Raw genomic sequence first — 20,061 nt, forward strand, 5'->3', positions numbered from 1 at the left:
TAATAGTATGTTGTTATATAATCATACCTAAATAACGGGGGAAATCTTTTTTGATGCTCTTAATAGAGAGTAATATCGCCGGACATTACTACATAATCAGCTTTGCTCTAAATCTTTACGATTAATTTATTTCTAACATTTTTTTATTAATATATTTGTCTAATTTTATGATTTTGACATTTACTTTATTATTAATAATTAGTTAGATCTCATCGGTAGAGATATATCTATCCTGTGCACAATTGTATATAGCAACTTCCACATGAAGAAGAGGGGTGATTATCTTTTTGATTAAACTCCACGTCTCGCTTGTGTATTGCAACCTAAAGTTACGACATATTTAACTGAATTCCGATGTTAGAACAAGAAAATTATCAGGATCAATATATTATTTCAATATTCTGTATTTATAATTTATTATTATTAATAGTTATATGATTTTAATTGTTTAATTTTGTATATTTAACTTAAATGTTTAATGGTTTATTTTTTAGTATGTAGATTATATTTAATTAAAGCCTTCTTTTTTAAACTTTGAGCTTCAAATATATTCCAAATACTCTACTTTGTCGTTTCATTAGCTATTATTCTGAGAATAAGGTTCATAATGAATTACAATTTCATGGAGTGTGACGTTTTCAAATCTACTGTAACGGATAAAAAACGTCGAAGTCAATTATACGTAGTATATCTTCATTAAACATTTTGCTAATAAATACATTCGTTATACCCTCAAAAATCATAATAAAGCAGGCAGATAATCACATCAGTATTTTAAACAATGATACCATATGTCTTTTTTCCCCCCTCCTTGCACGCGTTTTTCTCTACAATATTATCAACTATATGACTATAACTTAAGTTTGCCCACCCGTCATACTTTCTCTTTCTATCTTGAAATTGGAAACAACGACAGAAAATAGGTGAAATTCAATTCTAGCAACCTTATCATGAGTTCTCTCTGAGTTCATCCGATGAATGAGGGATGAGGCCGGAGGAGATCATTTCTAACTATGTAAGGCATTACGACTTTCTCCTATATCTACCAGAAATCATGACAGTAGACAGGAATACTTTGTACGATCGTCGTAGGGGGCATCGATGAACTCGGATAAGAGTGAATTCAAAGACTAATTGAAGTATTTTTACCCTTAGTTTACAGTCTATAATCAGGGTCCTTCATCCTTTTTCAAACTTAATTATTTGTTACCTAATAATAAGTTTTAATATTATATTACATTAATTATTAGTTGATTTGTAATGATTTTATTGATCATAATTGTTGGAATAAGTTTACTGGTAGGATTATACAATCATAGAAGCATTTACTGTATATTTCTATACCTAACAGCTATACAACAATAGTAAATAAGTAATAACTAAAAAATAAACACGTCTATTATCAATAGTGTAATTTAAATTAAGTTTTCTTATTTAAAAGATATGAACAAATCAAATTTTTTTCATATTGACGATCAGCTTACAGTCTATAATTAATCCCTGCTCAAACTTAATTATTTGTTTGTTACCTATATGAAGTCTTCATATATAGTGTAATTAAGTATCATTGAATTGTGCTATAATTTTATCGATCACAATTGTTCGAATAGGTTTTTACGTTTTAGCCGGAACAACTGTCATTTCTGGGGATTAGGCAGCCTATCGCAACCTTGGGAATGAGTTAGATATGGCATATTTTACTGTTGTGAATCAGTATAACTTTGTGGATCCATTAACTGGAGCTCATACTCAGGCAATGGAGTCTTTTTGGAGTCATTTCAAGAGTATGCTCAGACGGTTTGGAGTAATGAATACTTCTAGAGATCTTTTTCAGACATATCTCAACAATTATAATGTGGAGGAAGTGTCTCAAGGATATTAGTCCTTTTTATAGAAATCTTGATAACCTTATGACCCAATATACGATATGAGGTTCTTTCATATTTTTCATCAATTTTTTTAAAGTTCATTTATGCTCCACTTTTTTTTCTGTTTCCTGACTTAGTAGATTTGATGGAATATATGTTCTTCACAATGATACTATTACTTTCATCCAAGAAGAAGAAGAAGTATATCTGAAATATTATTCCCAAATTAGACTTGTTTTATAGCTTTGGATCAAAACATTTACTTTTGGAAGAATTACGAATTAACCGAACTGGAAATTTGGACTGCTTTAATTTATTTTAGAATGTTTCTTTTCTGTATTTAGATAAACTCTTCCACATAATGAGACCTTCTATCTACTTTCGTAGGTAGCCTTACATAATTAGATGTAATCTCCTCTGGCCTCCTCCCTCAGTTAACGGAGGGACTCCGATATAACTAACCCTCCTCCCCTTCTCTGAATACTCCAAAGCCAAATTCACAATTTCTTCCACACAATGGGACCTTCCATGTACTTTTCGTGACCCTTTGAAGTGTTATTTACTCGAAAAAGTCGTGTTTCTTCTCCTTTTCCTCCGTCAATATTTTTCCTCGTTTCGCTTCGCGTTCCTACACTTGACGTACCGAAGTTATTTCCTTATTATTAAAAGGCTGCGAGAATTGAATTTCAACTATCCTCTGTCGCTGACTCCAATTTCGAGATAGAAAGATGTGCGGGCAAACTTGTACAGGATACCCCAGACCGGGCATATTTGGCTTAAATCGGATGATTGTAATACTTCTTATAAAGCATTGAAATAAAGCGAAAAATACAAAATTACTTTTTCCCAATCTATTATACAACACATATAATAACCATATATCTTAAAAATTTAAAAAAATAGCTTTTAAGTCAATCATTAACTTTTATTTGATGTTACTTTTTCTCTTGATTTCAATGATGTCAATATATTCTATATTTATTTGACATTCCCGGAGTAATTTAAATTTTGCCACATAAATTCAAACTTCCTCATAGTATTTCCACTGTAAAATGTTATTATTTTTTGCGAATTGATTTGATAGAGGTCGCCCTAGTGGCCATTCTTGTACTTCAAAAAGTCCCTAATCCCTATATTCTCAGGGCCGGCCTGAACTATTGCGGGACCCAAATCCCAATCTGGGTTAGGGATAGAAAATAATCACTGAAGACGCGCCGGTTTTAGCGTGAGTGTGGCCAAGTTTCTCTAATTAAGAATCTTGAGTGGGGCTTGGAGGGATATTTTCTTTCATTCCGTTTTGAAAATTTGAATTTAATTTTATTTAAAATATACAAATTTTCCCTAAATTTCTCATTTTTCTCAAATGACCATTTTTAGGATACATTTTATTTTTCAATCAAGCGCGGGCCCTAATAAGAATATGGGACCCACTGTGGTTGCATAGATTCCGATTGTCTAATATCGGCCAATTTACAATAAAATCCTCAGTTCTAGCTAAAATTTTCTGAAGTTAAGAAAAATTTCATTTTTTTAATTATTTAGGTAAATATGACAAATTGCTAATACTTTCAAATCATTTTTCTTCTTTACTATGAAAATTTGATTATTATTTTTTAATTTCCTCAACGTTGGGATTGCTATTACGTAGAACGAGTTTCTTCCAACACTATTTTAGAATAGACAAATGAGATAAGAAAAAAAAAAAGACTCGTTGGAATTCAAAAAAATATTTTTAACTTTTTATCTTTAAATTGTTAAGAATGTTCTACGTCAAAATTAATTCCAAAAGTTACACTTATCCGAATTTTTTTAGCATAATGTGACTTTTAAGGGAAGTACGTAGTTTATGGAGCATAAGATTTGTCTCTAAGAAAAAGTTGTTTTTTGCAATTTTTTTCTTATACAGATTTGACGGTATTACTATATGTGATTATGCTTGTTATGTGAGACTTAATACCGTATTAATCTAATAGAACCCGAATAATAGCAATTTCATTTGTTTTGGTACTCAGTTGTTCCAAATATTCTTTATTTGTACTATGATGGAATGGGGAAAAAAGGTACCGCAGGATTTATATTAGGAATAACATATATTTAGCATAATTTTAAATAAATTTTTTTATAATGAAAAGTGTAAAATATATGTTCGTGTTAGGTGCACGTGGAGAAGGGTCTATTAATTATAGAAAAAAAAAATTATTATAATTCATCTTCTTCGCAGATATCAGGTAATTCATTGGGTAGGATATGTGAGTAAAAAAAGTGCTATACAACAAGTTTGTTAAAATCCTTCATATTCAAACAAGGAGACGGAGTATTTATGAGATTTAAACCATCAAATGATATATATGTAATAATATAATAGGTATATTTTTTTAATAAGACTAGAAATGCCACATTAAGTCACAATTACAAACAAATCATTAATCTAAGTACGGATTGGTATTTTTTTCTACTTCGTTGAGGGGGGAAGAAATCTTTTCTGTATGAATGTATATTTATAAATTAAAGTTTTTTAAAAGATTATCAACTACAATTTTAACTAATCGGAAGAAAGAGTTAACTGCTTGAAAAAAGTATATTAAGTTAAAAAAATGAAATACCAAAAGAAAAACGGTGCAATTATTTATTTGCATTGATTAAAATTTAACTAAGAGTTATGGAATAATAAACTTGACTAATAATGGGATTTATTAAATAAATTATTAATTTTTTGTTTTGTTGAAAAGGAAAGAAAAAAAAATTAACCAAAAAATATCCTAATATTAATTTAAAAACACAAAGTTGCCCTCTTCTTGGGTACACATTGTGTTAATACTGAATTAAGTAAATAATAAATTGGGCTAATTTTTCCCACCTAAGAGCTGCAATTTGGTCGATAAAAAATTATGAATAGTAAACACAACAATTTTAGGATTCATATCTAGAGTAAATTCGTCTTCAGGCATACCACGGAACTGAAGCCAAAGTAGTTTGGATCCATCATCATTGGAAGCAGCCAAGTTTTGATAAGGTTGAGACCATATTTCAGAAGAAGAGTTGTTAGCCTCATTGAGAGAAAATCCTTTATCCACGTGAATGGTTAAGATACATTCCTTATTCATCCACAAGCATTTTGTCTTGAAAATCTGGAGGTTTTTGGAGGCATACAGTGTGCCTTGAATTAGAGAAGTCAGCCAATTTGTATGTTCATTTTTTGTTGAAACTTGAAAAGTATAAGTATGAACACCAGCATCAGATCCGTGCCTAAGAACGAGTCTTGTTGTTCTTTTATCCTGACAAATAATCCTACTTTGTACCAGGGCAATTTTGTCCCTCGGATTAGACCACTCCTTAATACTCCAGGGAACAGTATCCCAGAGGAATAAACTATCTTCTGTTTGGGCAACAAATGATGGACTCCAAACAGTATTGTTGGTTGAGTCTGACATACCTGAATCAAAGGAGGTATCTGAGCTATAGGACCCTGATTTCTCTGAGATTTGTGACATCCATCCCATCTTATTGACCCTAAATGGCAAAGCAAAGTTGGCTTTAACGAGAGCCTCTTGAACAGTACGATCAATGGCAAGAGCAACACTGCTATACCATTTTTCAAAAGATGATTGGGAGGAACATCGAAGGTAGGCAGTGTGTTTGCGATCAGGAGAAGTAATCTCAAAGGCATGCTGCGTGTTCTGAGGCGATTCACGAGTCAGACAAGCAAGACTAAGCGGAGTCCACTTCATATCAGATCCTGGGGAGATGATATCTTCCTGATAGGAAGAGCCACCCCCATCCACCAGAAAAGGAACGGGCGGAAGAGACCAACCCACTTCCGACAGAAGCACCGCCTTTTGGAAATAGGGAGTCACTTCTTTCATGTGCTTCACTTCAAGAACCACTTTGGATGCAGTTGATTTGAGAACACGGACGGCTTCGTCATGCACCGCAGAGCGAAGATCAATCCCATCAACACTCAGTATCGCATCCCCTAAGTAGAGGCCTCCCCCATTATGAGCAGCCATCCCACCAAAGATTTTGCTTATCAGGATTGGCATCCGATTCTCACGACCCCCTTTAATGCTTATGCCCAGACCCGCGTCCTCGGCCTTCGATATCCTAACAACACGCTTTCCTTCGGGGATATCCGGGATAAGGCCTCCACCTCCACCTTCTTCATCCCCTTCCTCCAGGGAAACTCCGAGGTACCCATCCTGAATTGAGGCGCGGACGCGATGCCAACAGTTCTTTATCAACACCTCCAACTCCCATTCTGGGGAACTTGGCTCATTCATCACTACCCTCCCCACTTTGCCACAGGTATTCTATTCTAGTAGTGATACTAATTAGTAATTAATTAGATTCCAGTATTCCAAGTGACGCCAAGCAAAATACTTGCTGTGTTTTAAGTTCAAGTCTCCTTTTTTTTTTTTTTTTTTTTTTTTTTGTCTTGAGCTAAAAACGGACTTGACTTCAGAACTTGTTATAGCCAAGAAATACTAAAACTTATCTACATACATAAGATACTATTGTTTTTGCATTCTTTCATCTAGCCATTTTCATTTTTATTCACTACATACCTTATTGTGCCAAAACAAGCACTCGCTGCCACCTCTGCCTCTATAGAGTGCTCTCTCTTTTTTCCTACTCACTCTTTCACCTTCGGAAAGCCATGTTGCACAACCAATGTAATGCTAATGAATCATGACCTAATCCAATTATACGAACTTAACAATTATCTACTTACTAATTCCCAATAGTCTTAACTAAAATAATCGATCAGACTGACATTCACGATTGATTCTGACCAAGAACATGACTGCTCATTTTCAAAAAAATCATTAATCAACTCTGGTGTCCAAAGTGAGGTGGTCTCGCAACTGAGGGAATGATCGTCTAAGTAATTATGTCAAATATTGTAATTTATTGCCCCACTCAGCTCACAAAATTAAGGAAGAAGATTAATGACGCTTAAATGAACATAATTACTTGGATAGCTGCCTTGCTCTAATTAGTAAATATATGAACACAGGATCATTCAGAGACTCTGTCAAAGTGGTATCATAATCTCATTTATAGACAGGTTCTTTACAGCAACATATTAGCACACAACTATGTACTATCAGCGAGTTTCATATAAATTAAATGTAAGTGACAACATTAACAAATTGAAAGGAATTAACACTACATGTAATTTGAACTTATCTACTGATGTTAGACATGACCTGAGAATGATGAAAAAGGCGGTTCTGACATATTTTTAGACTTTTATATGTATTTCCATATAAAATAATATAACAGCATATGAAATTGGGAGTCAAGAATGAGGATGTACGGATTTAATCTCTATCAGAGTTCTTCTTTCCTCCTCTAATTCTACCAGTACGTCTGGCGGCAATGAGACCAACCTTGCGACCGGCAGATGTTCCTCTCTTGACAGTGGAAGCTTTACCAATATGTTGATGGTTACCACCACCATGAGGATGCTCAACGGGATTCATAGCAACACCACGAACCTTGGGCCATGAGTTCCTCTTCACCTTGTACTTGTGGTAAGCACGTCCAGCCTTCAGCATGGGCTTGTCTATTCTTCCTCCTCCGGCAACAATACCAACCATGGCACGGTTAGCAGAAGGGATGATTTTCTTAGTCCCAGAAGGAAGCTTGACACGGGTTCGTTTGGTGTCAGGGTTGTGGGCGATGACTGTGGCATAGTTTCCTGAGCCACGGGCGATACGGCCACGGTCTCCAGTCTTCTCCTCGAGGTTGGAGATGATGGTACCCTCAGGCATAGAGCCGATAGGCATGACATTGCCTGCAAATAAAGGCTAGAGTTATCAATTGAAGAGAGAGAGCAAGGGAGTGAGACCTACCAACGGTGAGTTGGGCCTTCTTTCCGCAGTAGATGAATTGACCAGTGTACATTCCCTCGGCGGCCACAAATAACTCCTTACGGGTCTTGTATCTGTAAGGGTCACGAAAGTGCACCTCAGCAAGTGGGGCACCACGACCGGGATCGTGAATGATCTTCTTCACAGTTCCCTTAATGTAACCATTCCTTTCAGAATAGTCGACGGCACGAAGCTTGGGGGCTCCCTTACGGTGCTTGGTGTGGCTTTTGAAGACGGAGCCAGCTCCTTTACGCTGTGCACGAATCACTCGTCCCATGATTCAATCGGATTTCTTAGCAAAGCTAACCTTATCAGTATGGGACACAGAGTTGAAAAGAAAGAAAGAAGGAAGGAAGCGGAAATATTATATTAAATAGTTCTCAATTTAAAGTAAAGGTATTATTCATATTTCTATTGGCCGAGATACAGTATTGCGCAAACGGTCCAAAAAATAAACAAATTAAAAAAGAATATTTTTCAATATTACCAAACTATATTTATTGTATGATCCACTCATTCGAAGATCAAAATAGGTCTAATGGTGAATTTATGATATTGATTCATTATAATTTTATTAGGTCATACTATTTCACCTTATCAATGAATAATTATGCTACGTCAGGATTACAGTTTAATGTTTCATGACATTCAATTCAATTAAGAGTGGATGATAATGAATCATTATAATAAACGGATCAATACACATAATTGAAGTACATTGCTTATTAGTACTTTGTATAAATGTTTCAATAAGTTCATATAAATATTGAAATGGAAATATTTTATATTATTTATTATTTTATTAAATATTTTATTATTAAAGAGACTATAAGGGATAGAGGCGTCTTGTATATCAACCAAAAATGTTTTTTCTTATCTCTAATTCTGATTTGTCTAAAATTTGTATATGCACTATGAACTTTATTTCACAATTCATTGTTTTCACGTCTTTTGACTAAGATTCATCTAATATAATTTAATAGAAGTCAACGTTTCGGACAAGGTTTATGTATTTTCCTTCAGATTTAACTAGAAACATAAACTATGAGTAAAAATCATAGATCAAAGTATCTGAATCATAATTATGCTCTAAAAAATTATCAAAATTATTTTAAAATAACAATACAACCCTTCAATCATCTAAGAAGGGTATTTAAATTCAGATTCTATATTTTTTTGTTGAGGTTAAGTGTATACGGAACATAATTCATATACATTTTTTTTGTTTACTTTTTATTTCAACCATTTTGTCTTTCCTTTTTAGTCTCTTTACATCCTATTAATGCTTAAGATGTTATGATCTGTCAAGTGACGTCATTTTTAATTATTTCTTCTTAAAATAAAATTGTATTACATTTAATATCAGAATATGATAGATTTAAAAATGAGGTAGCTAATAATAACTCTATAATAAAATAAATATACAAACTTATTAATTAGAAAATGGACTAATAATAAAAACACTAATAAGTAATAAGTATATATTGAAGAGTATAGCTCAAAAATATGGAATTAGTGTAAGCTAAAGTTGGGAGCTAGCTAGCTACTTTCCATTATCTAGCTAAGTAGTAATTGAATAAATATCAAAGGGCCGGATAGCTAGCTTTAAGAAAGAAAAGGAGAGCTAGAGAGGTGAGAAGAAGAAGAAGAAGAAGAATTAAAGTTAAAGTAATGAGTAATGTATAAAGTAAAGTAAGGATGAACTAAGAAAATGAAAGATTGATGAAGTGTCGGAAGGGGGGCGAATTGGTTGAAGTAGGATATATATATTGGCATCTAAGAGGCTGTCCGTGGAATGTGACTTGTAGGGATGAGAATGGGTGGGAGTAGTTGGGAAGAGTGAAGATGATGAATTCTGGGAAGTTGAAGGTGCAAGTGTCCTTCGTGATCCGCGAGGAGAAGGAGCCGTGCCACCGAGCGGGTGTGAATTCTCTGCAATATGATGCCTCCATGAAGCGTCTGTACACGGCGGGGAGAGACTCAGTGATTCGTATTTGGAATGTGTCGAGCTTGAAGACTGAAGGGACGTATGTGTCCTCCATGGAACATCACACGGACTGGGTCAACGACATCGTTCTGGGCTGTGGGGGCAAGAACATGATCTCTGGCTCTTCGGATACGACTGTCAAGGTGTGGAACGCACACAAAGGCTTCTGCATGTCCACGCTTCGAACCCATAAGGACTATGTCAAAGCACTGGCCTATGCCAAGGATCGGGAGCAAGTGGCCTCTGCAGGCCTGGATAAATCCATTTACTTGTGGGATATCAATACACTCACGGCGCTCACGGCCTCCAACAACACAGTCACGACATCCAGTGTGAGTGGGAATAAAGACTCCATCTACAGTTTGGCCATGAACCCTGCAGGGACTCTCCTAGTGAGTGGGTCTTCAGAAAAAACTTTACGATTCTGGGATCCCAGAACCTCGGCCAAACTTGCGAAACTGAAGGGGCATACGGATAACGTTAAGGCACTCATTCTTAATAGAGAGGGAACTCTGGTATGTGGATTCATATATGAATGCCCTCTTTGGGCCAAGGCTTCACAAATTATTTGTTTTTTCTTTTCTTGTACAGTGTATTTCTGGTAGCTCAGATGGTACATTCAAACTATGGTCTATCGGAGAGCAACGCTGTATTGCCACTTATTATCGTCATACCGAAGGGGTATGGGCGCTCCAGGCCAATGAATCTTTTACGCGTGTTTATTCTGCTGGAAGAGATAAAAATATCATTCTCACAGATATTCGAACCTCAGACAATGCTTTTCTAGTCTGTAGGGAATCTGCTCCAGTCTTAAAAATGATTCTCACTACAGATCAAGAAGGCCTCTGGGTATCAACGTCAGAATCAAATGTCAAATATTGGAATACATCCAAAATTGTTCGACAATGTTTACCAGTCCCCTCATCTGCGCCTTCAGACTTTCCTAAGTACGTCCCTGTACTTGATAAACCTGATGTGGTTATTGCTGGTGGAGCTTCCATTAAACAATATCGAGTTTTAAATGATAAAAGGCACATATTAACCAAAGACACATGCAATAATGTGGCGTTGTATGATGTTTTAAAAGCACAGAAGGTCCAAGAACTTAAAGAAACAGAGTTTGATGTCTATCAGCGTGAGCAGGTACTCCTACAGTGATTTAGATTGTTAAAATAAAACAAATTTAAATTTGTTTTTATTTTTATAAATTATACATATTTATATTTTTTTAGATGGTTTATGTGCCTAGTTGGTTCTCAGTCGATTTAAAAACTGGAATGCTGACCATACATTTAGGACAAGAAGAAAATGATTGTTTTAGTGCTTGGGTATCTGCTCGGGAGACAGGACTTGCACCTAATGATGCAGCGGATCAAAAAGTTAATTATGGAGGTCTTCTTCTTCAAGCTTTATTAGAACATTGGTCGCGACAGAATTCAGTTGAAGATGATTCTGATATTGACGGGGTAATGATCTATAGTTGTAAAAGAAGTATTTATGAAAATATATAAACGAAATACTTAATTTATTTTCTTTATCTCTTATCAGGGCCAAATGCACAACGGCGTTAACAAAGGAAATGGAAATGAATACTTTACTGTGCCTGGTCACACTCCTGTCATTTTTTCAGAGGTTGGAGGACGCACTTTGTATCGATTACTAGCTGGAGATGCTGGGGGCGAAACGGAATGCACCCTTCTAAATGAAAATGTTCCTAGTTGGGTTATTGACATCGTTGTAATGAAAAAACTACCCAAATTTATCAAAGTAACGTTTTACGTGTTACCACATCCGTGTCTAAATGCTAAAGCTATTAAAAAGGAACGGCTTATTGCTAATGATTTTTTACAAATTCGTAAAGTAATTGAGCATGTATATGAGAAAGTTATGATGGAAACCGTCTCTTCGGTTGCAGGAAGCCCCACGGGAGAGAGTAATCGTGATGAATCTTCTTCTTCAATCGTATATGCAGAAGACAAAGTTGAGCTATTTTGTAACGATATTATTATTGATCCTAACATGGATCTTAGAACTGTGAAGCATTTCATATGGAAGTCGTCTATGGATTTAGTGTTAAACTATAGACCCATAGGATAAGATAGGAAGATCTTATTCCCCTTTGATGTTCTTGTTACTTATTTGTTAATTTTAGCTCAGTACTTACGTAATTATTGGTAAAAATATTTTTTGAGAGTCTCAACAGCATATATTGTTGGCTCTTCATATTTATTTGTATATTTATTCAACATCGAGGGACGAGTATGTATTAACCAATCTCTGAATCAATTCTACTTTGTTCATGTACTAACGATTGAAAGGCAATTTATTATTTATAGGTTAAAATTTGAATTGAGATTTTAAGTGATAAATAAATTATATTGTGGTTCAATATATAAATTTAGTCAAAAGCTATCTATTGAAATTATTCGAGTTCAAATCTATTCTTTGTATTACGCCTTACAACTTAATTTAATAAATTACTATAATAAACAATTTTAAAAGCTGCATTATGTAATCATGTCAAACACCTTATACACTTAAATTATTACTAAATAGTATTACTATTATTCAATATTGAAGGATTAAAAACTAATATATTTTTTCCGTACATTGAAGACCGTACTAGCATTGAATTGATTAAAATAGTTACCTAATTCATATATTTCATTTTTATTCTTCCGTTTTCCTCATTTAAATTGAATTAAAGGGATTATCAGTATATGATTATAAACACCATACCTATATAGAAAATAATATAGCAGATGAAATTATATCGTCTATATATTGGGAGTACAAATTTTCATTTTGATGACAAATCTAATCTCTATATATATATATAACAGAGAGATTGTGTGTGTCTAGATGTCCTTCATACGTTCCCACACCGTTGAACCTAGGGGGCTGAAATTTTGCATGGGTCCCTCTTTTGAGCTCGGACGTGCTAAGATTGGGGGGGGTCATATAAGGGGGGCTTATGCTATGCCGAAAACGCAAAAACCGTTTTTTGCAGCTCGTGGAGACTAGATAGGGGTTTGATTATTTATCATAAAGAGATTGGCGTTTCAAACAACAATTATACGAATAACTACGTTTTCTAAATTTATTCAAAATCAAAAAAGTTATGAGCAAAAAAATAAATCAGTGAAATTTGCAATTTCGTTTATTTCAGGTGCAAAAAATGAACTTCCAATGTAATATGGTAATATTAAATGGAATAAAGTTTGTAGAAATTTGTCTGGAGATTGGTTTGCATATATATTTGCCAAATAAAAATTGATGTTTAACTGAAATATCTGTCATTTTCTGAATAATTTTTTCAATTTTTCTCTCTTTTTTTCACCACATTTTTTCATCAAACGTCAATTTTCAATATTTTTAAAAGAAATGCCACAAAGCGATACATTTTGGACATGACATTTGAGATTCTAACCTTTCAACGGAAATATTTTCAATTTCTGGAACATTTTGTTACATAATTTTTGCAATATTTGCAAAAATGAATGAGTAATCGAGGGTTACTTTTCGGACAATATTATTCCTCATAACTTTTTTGTTTTTGCAAGTACGAAAAAAATATTTGTAAGTTTTTGCTTCTTTTACAATTCCAATAAATGCTATTAACTATTTGTTTTGAAAAATTAGTGCAAAAAAGTTTTTGTAATTTACTTCACGAATTTCGATATGGGAATTTTTTGAAGTAAATAGAAAAGGGACTTATCATCTAAACAATTTTTTAGATGCATATATGTTTGTATGTTGTTAGAAGTTTATAATACATTATTTTTTTTTTTATATTCATAATAATAATACTAAGGTGACAAGAGGCAATAATAAGAGTTATTTTTTTCAGGGGGGTTGCTATGATGAGACGTTGTAAATTACCTTACTTATCCGGATTGATATAGTCTGAAGAATTCAAGAGAATTAAGAACAACGAAACATTCATACTATAATTATTAGTATATGGAAGTATTTTCTGAATATTTTTTCATTTAATTTGACCATTTTCAATGTGATTTCCCTCTCCCTCCTTAGCCCGAGCAACGCCTGGTAATCCTTAGCTAGTCTTCCATAAATAAGCAACAATATTATAGTAACATTAATTTTATTCATCAGTTACAATACATACTGATTAAAATTGAAGAGTTGTCCACGACAGACCTTAATATTTTACTTTGATCCGTCTTAGATACGATTATCTTCTTCTTTTAAGTTTTAAAGACTATTTTGTATGTTTAGTGGTGAACATAATTTCCCCTACAGGTTTAAAAATAACCACCTCAGGCAAATCAATTCATAAAAGTTGCGTCAAACAAACACTTCTTTGGGTACAATTAAAAAAATCAATTTAAATCTATGAAATCAAACTATAAGATAAATAACAGAACAAATGCAGATTGAAATAAATTATGATTTAAAAAAAAAAAAAAAAACCAAGTAAATATATATTTACTATAATAATTAAGATAATAAATAAATTTTTCTAGAGCATTCCACTATTTTGACCTATCATATCAATATTTATCTTGTAATACACATAAGGATAATATTCTTGGTTGAATCCAAGACCAGCTGGAATGTCAATCTATCAAAAAAAATAAACCAATGAAAGTATACCAAAATGAATATATAAAAAGAAAACATACAGGTTCATTTCCTCCACCTGAAGAATCCAAGTGCGAATAAAGATTATTCAACAAATCTCTAAGCTTTTTTTGTGTTTTCTTTTGGGGAAGAAGTAACATCGCTTGGAAATTAACAGGAAGACCAAAGCGGAGAACAGATTCTACAAAAACTCTCAAAGCCTGAATCGAAAATACGAACAAAAATAATTATGTGATGTAATTTTAAACAAATAATACCTTAACGTGTACGCACGAGATAAAAGCTTCACTAAAATTGACTTTCAACCATCTGACCTAAATTTATTGGAGAAAAAACATATAAGGATGACAATTCTGAATTACAATGAAAACTAATTAAATCAATCACGATAGTTACTCAATAATTTTTAAATAAAATAGCATTTTTGGATAAATGATGATTCTCAGTTGTTCCCCAAAAATACATTTAAAAAAAGAAACACAAATACCAGAGGGCCGAATTGTTTCTTCTTATCCGTAGTAAGTTTGGTAATTTCACATTTTCCAGCTTCAAGCTCATCAGGATCATAAACAAAATCTCTGACAATGAATTTCTTTTCACGTGCCTTGAATTTAAATTCGTCCACAACTTTTAGAAACAATGATACATTAACTAATGCGTGATCCGCATCCTGATAGATAAGTTGTGAAGATCGAGGGGCAACCATGGAGGAAAGCTTTTCATAGGTGGAATGCCATTCATTAAGAAGATTAATAGGAACAACAACTAACAAGGTAGTTAAATATTCTGAACCTAGAATGAAGTGTTCCTTTTTGACAAGGTTTCCAAGATTACGAGTCATCAAACTTCCAGTTTGTTTTTTCTCAACATTTTGAATATTTGTTTTGAGATTATTGTAAGCTTGGGATTTGACCTTCAAATCTGATTCTATTTGACTAACTTGCTTACCTGAAAAAAGGAACTTTTGTTATTAATATTTAACTTCTTTTTTTGAAGATGTTCATATTTTTTTTTTTTTTTTTACAAATTACAATATAATGAATAACGCTTGAACTATGTAGATGAAATTTTCTATGTATTGGTCAACCATTCTATATAACTTGAAAAAACTAAAAATAAAGGTTGTCGAAAAATGTATGACGAGCATTAATCAAAAATCGTTTTGGAATATAAATGGATTGTTTTCAATGGATTCATTGGATGAATAATTGAAAGGATATCCACAGCTGTTGTTGTTTTTATGGAGTATAGGACTATTAAAAATGGGTGAGGAACTATTATGTTTAGAAGAGTGAGCCTTGATAGGAGAAAACATTTTTTGTGCCTCTTGACGAAATTTAGTTTCTGGATTGCCTAATTCTTTGAGTTTGGATCTAAGCTTTGTATTTTCCACCTTTAATAACGACAATCTCTTATTCTCTTTTTTTAAAATATCATTGTTGTTTTTCATTTCTAGGCTTAGAGACTTAAACTTGGTTTTTAAATGTTTAAGAAGATCCGAGTTGTGCTTTTCTTGAAAAGACATGGCTTTGATATAGCACTTCAAATAGGAATCTGCATTTTCCAGACGATCAACGTATGACTGCTCTAGATCTTTCTGTCTGAGCGCTTGAGCGTGTGTGATTTTTGTTGAGCAGAGAATACAAAACTCATTTTTGGATCTACTTAAACATGGACGACAAAAGATGTGAAAGCAGCTTGTAAGATATATTTGATGATTCAGAGATTCTATAGGCTCCAAGCAACCATTACAAATGGTCCAAGATAATTCTAAAGGCATTTAAACTCTTGGGGAAAATGATTCCATTACTCTAGTATTATTTATGTATATTTTGATTATGTATCGACTTTGGCATAAAACAAATCAATTTTTGTTTTATTGATCCGATTTTGACGTAATAAATATTGACTAGAAATGAAAATGATGTTTTATTGGATGATATGGAGAATGAAGCCTTATCCGGCTATCCGATTCTATCATAAGAGAAAGGCGAAGAAAGAGTGAGAAATGGACTTACTTATGATGTCTGTTAAATTTTTCAAAGACTGTTTGATGGGGTATTTGGCCATATCCCAAGAGAACTTGGTTAAATAAGTAGGGAGATCGGATCCATTGGCCAGCAGGTTCTCCAGTACTTTGTCCCTCTGATCTTCAAGAACATCCACCATATAGTGAGCAACCTTACGGACCACACTCTCCACATAAGCATCCACTTTACCCAAGTCATCAGAGAGACCCACAAGCTGATCCAAAGTTCCAACCTTGAGATCAGGGATAGGGAACTTCCAGTTGGAGCTTAGACCCGATGAATTGGTTGCATTTGTCAATTTGTCCCATGTTGCACCACAGGTGGGGTCCCCAGGGGCAGAAATCAGCCAATACTCGGAGACATTCATCCTCAAAAAGTTACTCTAAACCTCTAAAGACCAAAGTAAAGGTTATTACTTATTACTTATTGGAAGGAGTTGTCAGTGTAGTTATTCCAACTAGAAGTAGTAAGCTGTAGAGGAGAGGGAACGAGAGCTGAGAGCTGAGGGCTAGAGATGAAAAAAGTCATAAGATTACTTATTTATTTCATATAATATTATTACTTCATGAGTCCCACAAAGACGTACAAATACGGAGAGAGACGTCAAACACTTCATTCCGCCCATACCACCATTAGGCAATAATATCATTTATCAACAAAATAAAATAAGGAAAGGAAAAGGTCACGTGAGCTCTTCCTATTTCATTCCTCCTTGGAGGATGACGTAGTAAGTTGCATATTATCACCTCAATATAATACGCAATCTACAGAAGTGTGTCAAAACAAAGACTCAAGAACTCCTCCCATGCTCATCCTAGGTTTTACAAATTAAAACTTGTAAATGTGTAAACTCCTACAAAGTTGAGTTTCTTTAACACATTTCTCGCGCTGATCTTTCCTTTTCGACTGTAACTCACTCCATAAATTGTAGTTTTAAAGATGTATCAATTGTCTTTATGATTATAAATTTTTCATAGATCGAACATTTTTGACGTCATATTTTAGTACAGACACCTAAATATGGAGTTAACTAATGTAAATCACGCAACTTTTAATATATTCTAATTAATATTAATGCCATAGACTTGTAAGTGCACAATTTGAGTTTAGGTCCTTTTAAAATTACTAAAGCACACAGTTTATTTAGCTGCTATTAACTACAATTATAGTATGAGCTATGTATTGTAATTGATAAGTGAAACGTTTGGAATGGAATGAAAGAGACAAAAAGCAAAGAAAGTTGTAGGTTGTGCGAGAAAGAGGTGAAGAGATTTCCCTAGGAATGGACTGAGGAAGGCCACTTTAAGATATTTCACATTGTTACTGGTACTTACTTTGTTACTCAAGTGATAATTGTCTTGATAAGTCTATTAGCTGGAGTTGGGACTCGCTCACTGACGAGGATCTGGGGAGAATCATGGACAGTAATCGCAAGGAAACCTTTGTGGCAGCTTCCATCACAAAGGCAGTTAATTTAGAGAAAAACAAGTGCCTCACAGATTCTCTGAAATCCTATAAAGAGGGGATCGAGGCTCTCATGGAGCTCATTAAACGTGAGTAGAACTCATGACACAACTTTATACTGTTCTTTATTTTAATTAATGATAAATATTAATTCAATTGGATACCCGAAGTTTCTCAAAATGAGCAACAAAAAGCAATTTACAGAACCAAAGCTTCTGAATACTTGAAGAGAGCGGAGAGTTTGAGCAAAAAGATCGAGGCAGAGAACAAAGTGAAGCAATACAGAGAGCAAACCAAGATCTCGAAGGGAGACAAAGGAAATTCCTATGAAAAAATATTTGGCCCATATTTGACCGATCAAGTGAGAGGGATTCGCGTTGAGGATCCTTATATTCGAAATCATGTTCAAGTATTTATTTCTATCCTCGCAATACTCTAGTTTCTTACATTTAACCTGGTCCATTTGATTTTTTTATGAGTAGGTTCTACTTTTTTTGAGATTCTGTGAAGTGGCCGTCAAATATTGTTCAAATTTGGTCTCCATTGTTTTAATCACAGGGAAGGATAAGCGAAAGACCTCAGAGCAAGTGCAAAAGTTAGAGGAAATAAAAGACAGTCTGAAGAGTCACAATGTTAACCTCATGATAAATTATTGCGATTCACTTCATGATCGTGAAATTAAGTATATTGTCTCATTTTATTCATATTCATATATCCTATTTGTATTATTTTTAAACCTATAGATTCAATACAGGATGGACTTTTAAAATTGGGCGTGGACTTGACTTTTATAAATCTGTAAATAGTGTTTTTACGATTGGGACTTACGACTTGGATTTAAGAGAATGTCTTGAAACAACAATTGATATATTTCATTCAGACTCAGTTTCTAAGTTTACATAACTTTTACTCTTTTTATGATAAACCTCTGTATGACTTTCCCCTATTTCAAATAAGTGAGAACTTTTCAATAGTAGTTAGGTATTGAAATAGGAAAATTTGTATCCTATTTTCTCGTAGGGTTATTGTTTATGTGCAAAATATTAATAAATTCCTTTAATTTTGCTGGGATGAATTAATGCAATTCATTAAAACTTAGAAGAGAGAAATACTCTTCTATGAAAGATAATATATTTTTATATCCATATATTTTGAGTCACTATTGGCTTAACCATAGGACATCTATCTATTGCATGTGTATGTATTTGTCATGTTATACATAAATTCATTCTGAAAAGTATAAGAGCATAATAATATGTTTAATCTAAAGTCGTCATTTTTATTGTGTTTTACTTCTGGACCGTAAAAAAGGGGAAGGGAACTTCCCATTTTTTGATAACCATACAGCAGCAAAAAAAAAATGTTTAATTTTTAATTACAGTTACTGCCAATTCCACCAACTTAAGTTGAAGTTGGTCGTTTGTGATTTAATTTAACCATTGTACGGTCTTATGTATAGGAGGCCCTTGGAGTTTAATAGAACGAGGTTACTGGTTGTATTTCATGAATAAAATATAAGTTCTAATAAATGTTTTACTTCAAATATCGTTTAAGTAAGTTTTTTATCTTATTCTGTGTAATTTCAATATTTCCGTTTCTTAATTATAGCACTATGATTTATCATTATAAATGAAGTAATAACCTTTGTACGGTTTTAATAATTTTTTGAACTTTAGATGTTAAATTGATAAGGTAGTATTTAAATCTAATCTAGAATAAAAATATGTACGTAGGTACACACAAGGCAAAGGAAAAACGTTGTAAAAATTTACATAACATTATAAAAGAAGTCTACTACATATTTTTAAATTTAACTGTTACTTTAGTATAAGGTCAAAATAACTCGAGGGATTTATTGTTATGTCCGTGTAACTGAAACACATTGAGTATAGTTTAAAATGATTAATTATTTGCTTTAACTAGTTTGGCTTATAAAAAAAATAAGCTAAGAAGATCAAGTAATTATCGAGTTCCAGAGGGACTATCACCATCTCATATTATATTTTTTTCAATTTTAGTATTTATCGGTCCTATTAATAGTGAGTCATTTATAGCTAATCAATGGTCCCCAATAACTTCTTCTTTTAACGGCACAGATTTTGTATTCAAAATATTTTTGTTTATGGAACCAATATCTATATCAAACTAATGTTAGCTAACCAGAGTGGGTTAAAATTTTTGCATTTGTCAGAAAAGGAGATCCTTGGCCCTTACAGCTTATAATTATACATTAT

The 20,061-nt window shown here is 33.3% G+C and overlaps 5 protein-coding genes across 5 annotated transcripts; 2 read left to right on the plus strand and 3 right to left on the minus strand.

Moving 5' to 3' along the window:
• Positions 1–3,939: 3,939 nt before the first annotated feature.
• On the minus strand, positions 3,940–6,473 carry Syn1 (Syntrophin-like 1). Its single transcript, XM_040713946.2, has one exon. It carries the CDS (start codon positions 6,143–6,145, stop codon positions 4,712–4,714), a length of 1,434 nt encoding a protein of 477 aa, XP_040569880.1. The 5' UTR covers positions 6,146–6,473; the 3' UTR covers positions 3,940–4,711.
• Positions 6,474–7,105: 632 nt separating this feature from the next.
• RpL8 (ribosomal protein L8) lies at positions 7,106–9,417 on the minus strand. Its single transcript, XM_040713948.2, has 2 exons — positions 7,724–9,417; positions 7,106–7,665 (listed from the first exon to the last, which is right to left on the minus strand). The coding sequence occupies exons 1-2, from the start codon at positions 8,016–8,018 to the stop codon at positions 7,190–7,192; spliced, it is 771 nt and encodes a 256-aa protein (XP_040569882.1). The 5' UTR covers positions 8,019–9,417; the 3' UTR covers positions 7,106–7,189.
• LOC121119555 (WD repeat-containing protein 48) lies at positions 9,356–12,233 on the plus strand. Its single transcript, XM_040714255.2, has 4 exons — positions 9,356–10,243; positions 10,320–10,871; positions 10,961–11,194; positions 11,277–12,233. The coding sequence occupies exons 1-4, from the start codon at positions 9,587–9,589 to the stop codon at positions 11,823–11,825; spliced, it is 1,992 nt and encodes a 663-aa protein (XP_040570189.1). The 5' UTR covers positions 9,356–9,586; the 3' UTR covers positions 11,826–12,233.
• Positions 12,234–13,816: 1,583 nt separating this feature from the next.
• Vha44 (V-type proton ATPase subunit Vha44) lies at positions 13,817–17,081 on the minus strand. Its single transcript, XM_040714072.2, has 6 exons — positions 16,926–17,081; positions 16,352–16,871; positions 14,821–15,281; positions 14,591–14,647; positions 14,375–14,533; positions 13,817–14,313 (listed from the first exon to the last, which is right to left on the minus strand). Exons 2-6 carry the CDS (start codon positions 16,728–16,730, stop codon positions 14,212–14,214), a joined length of 1,158 nt encoding a protein of 385 aa, XP_040570006.1. The 5' UTR covers positions 16,731–16,871; positions 16,926–17,081; the 3' UTR covers positions 13,817–14,211.
• On the plus strand, positions 17,068–19,370 carry LOC121119413 (MIT domain-containing protein 1). Its single transcript, XM_040714073.2, has 5 exons — positions 17,068–17,450; positions 17,511–17,916; positions 17,998–18,236; positions 18,310–18,509; positions 18,571–19,370. The coding sequence occupies exons 2-5, from the start codon at positions 17,781–17,783 to the stop codon at positions 18,728–18,730; spliced, it is 735 nt and encodes a 244-aa protein (XP_040570007.1). The 5' UTR covers positions 17,068–17,450; positions 17,511–17,780; the 3' UTR covers positions 18,731–19,370.
• Positions 19,371–20,061: the final 691 nt, after the last annotated feature.

This window comes from Lepeophtheirus salmonis, chromosome 6 (genome assembly GCF_016086655.4).
Source record: "Lepeophtheirus salmonis chromosome 6, UVic_Lsal_1.4, whole genome shotgun sequence".
NCBI lineage: Eukaryota > Metazoa > Arthropoda > Copepoda > Siphonostomatoida > Caligidae > Lepeophtheirus > Lepeophtheirus salmonis.